Below are 8,576 nucleotides of genomic sequence, written 5' to 3' on the forward strand. Positions count from 1 at the left end.
CGGCGGGGAAGGGAAGGGAAAGGAAAGGAGGGCAGGGGGCGGACTACAGCTCCCGCCGGCCCCGCGGCGCTACCTGTCCCGGCAGGTGAGCGCCTGACGGGGCTCCTTCCTCGGGCCTGCGGCTCCTCCTCCTCCCCGCCTCGCCGCAGGCCCGCCCGGCAGCCGCGATGCCGTTCCCCAGCTCCGGCGCGGACGATGCCTTCGACTACCTCTTCAAGATCATCCTGATCGGCGACTCCAACGTGGGCAAGACGTGCGTGGTGCACCGCTTCAAGACAGGGCAGTACAACGAGAAGCAGCAGAACACCATCGGCGTCGACTTCACCGTTCGCTCGATGGATATCGACGGCAAGAAAGTGAAGGTCGGTGGCCTTAAAGCGCCTCGGCCGTGCCGTCCTTCCCGGGCAGGTGCCAGGAGGCTGCGGGACGCACGGCACCTCCTGCTCGGCCCTGCTGAAGGCAGCTGGCAGAAGCTGACTGCCTTTCTAACCAGGGGTGTTTCCCAGTGGAGCTTTCTCTCAGGAAGATGCCCTGGGGGAAGCAGCCACCCTAATTTGGGTACATACTTGCTCTCGTGACTTCTCCGGATCTACTTGAGGAGCTGGCTTGTGCTTTTCCTGCAGCGAGTTCTTTGGAAGACGGCTGTAGAGTTTGGGGGGGATGTCTCTTCCCTCCAGACGTGGGGGGTTTGAGCTGGGACACCAAGGAGGGAAAACTCCCAAAGTTGCAAAGGCTCCACTTTGTGATGTGTGCTTAATTTGATGGAAGAAGACTTCCAAAACAAACACCAGAAAAAATTGTCAGCTAGAGCTTCCCTCTGTGTGGAGATGAAAGTCAAGATGCCTGGCCTTTATATATAGATTTGCTCTACCCAGTCCTGTATTAGGGTTCTTTGCTCTTCTTCTTTTGCTATTAAAAGGCTGTTATGTTCTATAACTTTTACTACAGTTGTTGAAAATGGGTTTCTTGGCCTCTTTGCAAAGCTGGGTTTACCCTTGGAGCTTTCTCTGTGGTCCGTGTAGATTGACTCTCCAGGCTTGTAAATGGCTTTTCAGACGTGGAGAGGGCAAAGCACACCGGTGTCATAGAGTGAACTGGGACAGGAATGGCTGCCTTCTAGACAAAGGGCATCAGATGCTGAGGGCAAGCACCTAGGAAAGTGGTGTTCACTGCTCTTTACAACTTCTGTCCTTTCTCTTACAGATCCAAGTGTGGGACACAGCCGGTCAAGAGCGCTTCCGGACAATAACCCAGTCTTATTACAGGAGTGCCCACGGGGCCATCCTTGCCTATGACCTTACTAGGAGGTCCACATTTGAATCCATTCCTCATTGGATTCATGAAATTGAAAAGTATGGTGCTGCAAACTTGGTCATGATGTTAATTGGTAGGATTTTGGTTTTAAATATTGTGTTATGTAGATATTTAATATGAATATAGAATCTCCCTCGTTTCCTACCACTACTTGAAGCATCTATGCACTATGCGTTAAGGAAAAATTCAGTTCTAATTTAAAGATCACGAAGTGTGTCAATTCAGCCTAAGTTTAAAAAAATTAGGAAAGTCATAGTCTGGTCCTGACGGGACCAAACCCATTGCAGACAGCAAAGCCTTTTTTTCAGATGTTCCTTTCCTGTTGGAATAACACAACAACCTTTGCTGCCAGGCTGGAGGCAGGAACCACTTTGTTGAGGTTAGAATTGCAGTAAGGCTGACCCTATACTCCTGATGCACAGGAATGCAGCAGCTCAATAATTCAAGGTGAAGGGGAATGCACAGGCTCCTGGTTCTCATCTTTCCTCTCTGTTCTCTTGATATGCGTGCGCACTGCTCTGTAATGGGATTCCGAGCAGGTAAGACAATAGATGGGGAGATGGCTTTTGCAGAGCGTGGAGTAGTCTGCTTGCATTCCACTAGCATCAGGAAACTGCCTCTGAGGAAAGCAGTGGCTGGGAATTGCCGGGAATGGAGCTGGTAGGAAGCCACGGTTCCTTTCCCTTGGGTTTCATGGTTATTATTGCTCTTCCTTAGCCCAAGGAAGAAGCTGCAAAATGAGAGCACGGGTGTGGTGAAACGCCGGAGCCTTTATTGCCTCAATTTCCATTGCCGTGGCTGAGCCTGCTGCAGTGTGCTGCGAGCAGCGCTGAGCCCCAGGCAGGGCCCCTGAGCTGCCGCCTCTGCTCCCAGCACCTTCCGTGCTTGTGCTGCGGAGGTTTCTCCTGTCCTTCCTCTGGAAGGAACAAACGATAAGTTCTGACCTGTATCTAAAGCAGTGTTTGGAGCTGGGGGCAGAGGAAGTGTAAATCACTGCACTTTGGCCAGGTTTTTCTAAGTTCTTTCATGAATCTAAAGAAAGAGACTTATCTGTGTGTGGTGGGGGATGGTGGTGGTTGTTGGTTTGGTTTTTTTTTAGAGAGATAAGTGCTAAAATTAGTAAAAATAAAGCTTTTGTTAAGGATCCAACATGGTGCTTTTTTCCAAAGCTTGTGCTGTTTGCTTTACTTACACTGGGAGAAGTCGTTATACGTTTAATTATGGTTAGTCATGTTATACACCTCTATAGCAGGAGTTAAGAAACCTAGATTTCCTATCTGGAACTGAAGGAGGAAAAGGTGTGTGGGTTCATTTTAAGAAGGCAAATAATCCTCAAGGTGGGGTATTTTTGGCTGGGTTTTTTGTTTATTTGTTTTTTGATGTGTGTTTTGTTTTATTTTTTTTATTTTTTTTTTGTGGGATAGGTTGGTTTTGTTTGGTTTTGGTTTTTTTCTTTTAGAAATATTAAAAGGGACTTTATAGGACGGTAGTTAGTTTATATATATTCAAGATACGAATTTAATGAAGGGTTGTCTTGAAACTATGAATGTAGACTTCAGCCAGCTACTAGAACTCAAATCCACATGTGCTGCAGCTGCCTAAACATTCAAAAGTATTTTATCTGACGTGTTTCATCATAGATTTTGACTAAAGTGTTGCAAGTAAAAGTTTACTCTATACATGCAAAAACAACTTAAGTATATATTTTAGGCATTAAGGTATCTGATCTGAATTCTTGTCTTTCTTTTTACATCACCCTAAAAGACTTTCTTTTTCAAATATTCAACTTAAACACTACTTAACATTTAAAACCACTAGGGAACAGGACCAACAGTTGCTTCCAAATAATCCTTTACCTCCACTACCTCCACTAAGTAATTAGATGAACACAGATTTTTAGTTTTTTCTTGGATCTCATCTCATTTGCTATCATATGATTTCCTGCAGTTTTAAACCACAGTCTGTATTTGTGGCTCCGATGTACTCACATCTTGTTCTATCCAGTAACTCTTACTCCTAACATAAATCTGTTGTTTAACAAAATTGAATTCATGCATCACATTTAAAAATAAATTTTTGAAAGACTAAGTGATTGAAGTATCTCTTTGCCTTCTTTTAAGGGAACAAATCGGATTCTCTGGACAAGCGCCAAGTGCTGTTTGAAGATGCCTGCACCCTGGCAGAGAAGCACGGGCTCTTGGCTGTGCTGGAAACATCAGCAAAAGAAGCTCAAAACATAGAAGAGGTGTTCACATTAATGGCTAAGGAGCTGATAGCCCGAAATACCTTACAGCTTCATGGGGAGAACCCTCCAAACAGCTTCAGTCTTGACTCCAGGCCAGTGATTGCCAGTCCAAGTGTGGAGAAGACCCAGTGCTCCTGTTGAAGAGAGATTTCAGGGAGAACTTGGAAACTGCCATTCTTCTGAGGCTGTTTGATTCAGTTTTGTTCAGTTGATGAAAGTGTTCTATGTGGCCTCAAGCCATCTCTCTCGATATTTCTACCTTGCAGTTTGGCTTGTGAGTATTTCCAGAGATCATTGTTGCTGTTGGTAGCACAGGTTGCTTTGAACATAGCAATGTGAACTTCTGAGATGAGAGGACTCGGGAAGCTGCCAGCCCTTGCCTTAACCAAAGAGAACTATAAAAATCATTGCCTTTAATTATTTCCTTACATGTCTTTCTGGCTCTGTCAGAAGATAAATTTGCACCAGAGTTCTGCACTGACCCTTCTAAGCTGTGTTGCTGGTTTTAAGTACAAGCACTTTCCTCTCTGCCGGTAGCTGTAAAAAGTCTGACACTTGCTTGGACAGCACTAACCCACTCCTGCCTAAACTTTCATTTAAGGGCTCTCCTGATGTCAGGCAGGTAGCCACCCATCCCAAGGAGCTTAATAACATTTGTGAAAGAGTGCAGGATCTGCCCTGAGTTCCTCACCAGACAAACCTGGAGTGGCATAGCAGGCAGAATATGATACACTTGTTCCTGGGGTGAGAAAAGTTGCCTTTCACTTTGCTTTGTAATAGTCAGGATTGTCTGCAGCACTGATCTCCATCTTGCTACATGGACTTGCTGGCAAACAGCAAAGCTTCCAGTGAAAGGACCTTTTTTTTTTTTTCATTTTTCAACCTCAGCTTGCTCTTGATGTGCTGATATTAACCAAAAGCCTTCTGTAGCTTGTGTGATGGGCCAATGGCAGCTTGAGAGCATCCTTGTAGATTTTCGAGGGAGTGTGAAGGATGGATGCAACTCCTGTAAAACTCAGCAAGGGGTGAGATGGTTTAAATTAGGTATAAAATTAAAAATTTAGATTGTGTTAGAGCAGTAAGGCAATGGTATGCAGTGCACCAGAGAGCTGCCCTAGGTGAGTATGTCTGCTGCTGCTGTGGAGACTGAACATGGTGGTAGCAGTGGAAGGTTTTGGATTGCTCCTCCCAATTGTAAGCTCTGCTACTTGGGGCTTGCTTTTCTGTATACTTGAATTGGTTTGGGCTGGGTTTTTTTGGTGAGGGTTTTGAGGTTGTTTGTTTTTTTTCTGTTGTTTGCAAGTTTTTTTCCCCAGTAGATGGAAACCGGGAAGGAGGAGGAGGAAAGAAAAATCAGAGGAGGTTTTTTTGACTGCAGTCCATGTGTACCAAAGTGTATCACTTAGTTACTGTTAAGCTATGAACTACAACTCAAAGTCTGCAATGATAAAACACAGTTTGTGTTACATGTAAAGCAGCCTTGGGAAGGCTGGGGTGTTGCCAGCTTACCCAATGGCTGGTTGCCCCTGTTTCCTAAGTCCTTGAAAAATAGGGAAAAACATGTAGCAAGTATTGCTGGAAAATATTGTCTGAGAAGCACAAAAAATAAAGGAGAATGAATCATTAAATAATAGTCTTGGAAATGTTTCTAATACTCTTGATGCTTTCTGTGCCCAGGTTCTTTGCTATTACATGCAAAGAGCAATGGTTAATTCAGCTCTGTGTAAGCTGTGTAATCTTCCATTCTACCCTCTTGCTACAGCATGCTGTGGAGAAAGCTTCATCTTCAGGCATCCTCCTTCTCATGATTACTTTCAAAATAATTATTCTTTCTTCATTTTTACTAGCCTAGTACTTGCATTTTGGTTTGCACATTTAAGCAACAGTAAATACCATAGCCTTTCAAAGTGGCAAGCCAGCTTCCAAACAGCTAGTTTCTACAGCTCTTGTCACTACAAGAGCTGTCAAATGTTAGATTAATATTTCTTTTCCTGGTAGTAGTTTGTAATCCATAATTTTTACTCTTTTTTTGGTTGTTGTTGTATCTTTGTCTTAGGTTGCATTTCAAACCAAGACAATCTTCCAGAAGACTGCAATAGAAAAGTATTGCTTTCATCTCCAGTTACAATCTTTCATTGGTCAAGAATTAGGGGAAGGATGGTACCAGCAGTGTTAACTTTGCACAGTTCATTTGGTTTACCATCTTAATTAACCACTGCTGTATGAAGTTATTTTGCTTACCCTCAGTAGGGAGACTTCTGCAGGCTGATGTGATCCTGAGTGCCCAGCACTGCCAGGCTACAGGGCTCTTGCTGTTCCCTTCCTGCACATGTAGAGCTACTGGCAAAGCAAGACCTTGGCAGAAAGCTGTGCAACACAGGATCAGGGAGAACAGGCTTGTGATTGTTCCCTTTCCTTTAACAGGTCTAACAGGCTTCCTACTCCTCCAAGAAACTTAGTCTTGGACACCTACCCATTATGCAGCTAAACCAGGAGCGTGACCTCTTTTGGTTGGTTCTCTTTGGCATTTTCCATGAGGCCTTTGGGCAGTTACACTGAATGGTTTCCACAGAGTTGCTTTTCAAGCTGTCCTCACCAGAGTGAAGAGCAGCACTTGCTAACAAGGTTCTTCGGAGTATATTGGTAACGCTGTTCCTCATGAGGTAATACATGAAGCCATGAACTTTTAAAAAACCTCTTAGTATATAGCCTGTTATTCTAGACTGTGAGAACCACTAGATTAAAACACAAGCTCAGCATCTCTGTGGTTCTGCCTTTCCCCATCAGAGAGCAGATGGAAACACCCAGCTATGACAAGGCAAAGCAGCAATAACTGCTGTGGAGCCTTCTGTTAATGGCTTGTTCCCCAGCATCATATGCAAATTCCAAGTGCTTCCTGACAGCATCATTAATGCATTTGTACAAAGGGTTATAAAGTTGTTTACAACACTATTTTAAAAACTACTACTGCCCCACAGGTTTGAGTTTCAAGAGCTGCACATTCAGCTTGAAGATGAGCTCATTTGTTAAGTTCTTATCTACTGAGAAGTATTTGAGTTTTTGCAGTGGCACATTACTTGCACTGGTGTCACAGCCAGGCCAGATGGGAAGCACCATTACCTATTGGTGGAACAGGCTAATAAAAATAATTAGAAATATTTTAAAATATACCAAAGTGAAGAAGCTGACTAGTTAGAAGCCAACACAACAGCAGCCCTGTGATGTGGAAGGCACACAGCACTGCCTCTGTGGTCCAGCTTTGCTTTATATGCAGGAGACAGGCTCTCAGTTACAAAAGCTGAGGTTCTGACCTAGTCATTCTAGTTAATGTTTAAGTATAGTTGGAAGGGAGACAACTTTCAGACGCTGAGCAGAGGTGGAGCGCTCTGTCCTGGAGCCTTCTTTCAGGAGGAAGATGCATGCCTGTGGTTTTGGACAAGGAACTGGAAGTGAAGTTTCCCCCAGCCAGGTGAGTGCTCCAACAGCAGCGCCGTTGGAACAGGTGCCCCTTCCCCAGGTGGCTGCCAGCAGGCATTCTCCTGGCTCTCAGCTCCCAGAGCCCACGTGTGCCTGCAGGTCTGTGAGAGGGGCCCAAATAGTCATTGCTCAGCAAACTGGCTCCTGAAATGATTTTCAAGCACCACTCTTAAGCAACTGTGTTAAGAACTGGAACTACACCAATAGGCAATGCTGGGATATCACACTCTTTTGAGAATAGTTCTAGACAGGCCAAGTGCCCCTTTGTCCTAAGAGTACTTCACCTTGAAACAGGAATCCAGTTTCAGACGGGCAGGGCTTTCAGAAATCTTTTAAAGCACTTTTTCTAATGCTGCTGTTGTAAATCAGCCTTCACGCAGCTCCTGCACAGCTTCTGTCAATGCAGTCACAGCAAGCTGCTGCCAAGCAGGGGCTGGCTGGCTGGCTTGACAGTGAGTGACAGACAGCACACCCATGGTTAACCAGACTTCAGCATATTTACAATCCTGCATTTCCTTTCTACTGTTGTGTCCATGAACATCACTGCTTATACAGTTTTAACTCCTAAGTCTAGTTTTGCTAACCTGAAGTGAGGCTCACCACAACTATAGTTTAATGCCTTTCTGATCCTACCAATTAAACTGACTTTGTAGCTACTTGATCCCTGCAGCACAGTCCTATATTGTATCTCAATCCTAAAGGATTACATGTGGATTCCCTCATTTTAAGTTGCTGCACCATTAATAATTTCATCTACACCAGTTTTGTTCCAAACATGAGACACCCTGGAGCTCAGGGTACCCTCCAAAAACAAATCTCCTCTGTACCTGCAGTAGCAGGAAAGTTACTTTGTATTTCATAAATTAACCAGGTACTCCCTCAAAGATTACAATCCACCTTGGGCCACAAAGGCCAGCTGAACTAAAGCAGCACAAGTTGTAACAGGTCCTCTTACCTCGTATGATTACGAGTTCAGAGCAGTGAGAACAGGTAGCACACACTTACTCTGCACTTTCCACAAGAGGCAAGGGTCTGTATCAAACTAAATGTATATATTCTGGCCTAGGGAGTAAATCAAGGCACCTCAAGTGACAGCATCCATCTTTTTCTAAAGATTTTTGATTTGAAACTAAGATTGTGCTGGTGGAATTTTATGGAGACTATACCTTTTCCACCTGGACACTACTCTCATTGACCTCTTCAGTTTCTGTACCTTTAAGTATTTCCTTGAAGAGAATGTAGCACAGCCTAAGTCGTCACCCTCCATTTTCTTACATGATAAGCTTAATTCTACTATGTTTATTCCTGTTCTCACAGGGGAAAGACATAGCAGCCTACTAACATACTTATTTCAGAGGCCCTACTATTTTCAGCTGTCCCGGTCTGGGGTTGGTGGGGGTGGCAATCCCAATGCTGCAGCCAGCTCAGAAACAAGCCTCGCACAGCAGGGTTCGGACGGGAAGCGGCGCCCAGCAGCGCTGGCCTGAGGACAAACACAGGCACTTCCTGAACCTGCACAACAGGAACCACAGCTCAGTTC

The 8,576-nt window shown here is 44.6% G+C and overlaps 1 protein-coding gene across 1 annotated transcript; it reads left to right on the forward strand.

The window, feature by feature from the left end:
• Window positions 1–2: 2 nt before the first annotated feature.
• LOC131593060 (ras-related protein Rab-19-like) lies at window positions 3–5,179 on the forward strand. Its single transcript, XM_058865252.1, has 3 exons — window positions 3–362; window positions 1,204–1,387; window positions 3,435–5,179. Exons 1-3 carry the CDS (start codon window positions 168–170, stop codon window positions 3,698–3,700), a joined length of 645 nt encoding a protein of 214 aa, XP_058721235.1. The 5' UTR covers window positions 3–167; the 3' UTR covers window positions 3,701–5,179.
• The last annotated feature ends 3,397 nt before the right edge of the window (window positions 5,180–8,576 follow it).

This window comes from Poecile atricapillus, chromosome Z (assembly GCF_030490865.1).
Source record: "Poecile atricapillus isolate bPoeAtr1 chromosome Z, bPoeAtr1.hap1, whole genome shotgun sequence".
Classification (NCBI taxonomy): Eukaryota; Metazoa; Chordata; class Aves; order Passeriformes; family Paridae; genus Poecile; species Poecile atricapillus.

Coding starts and splice junctions, on each gene's coding strand:
- LOC131593060 (XM_058865252.1), top strand. CDS start 168: ATGCCGTTCCCCAGCTCCGGCGCGGACGATGCCTTCGACTACCTCTTC. Junction 363..1,203: donor TCGACGGCAAGAAAGTGAAG/GTCGGTGGCCTT, acceptor TTTCTCTTACAG/ATCCAAGTGTGGGACACAGC. Junction 1,388..3,434: donor CTTGGTCATGATGTTAATTG/GTAGGATTTTGG, acceptor CCTTCTTTTAAG/GGAACAAATCGGATTCTCTG.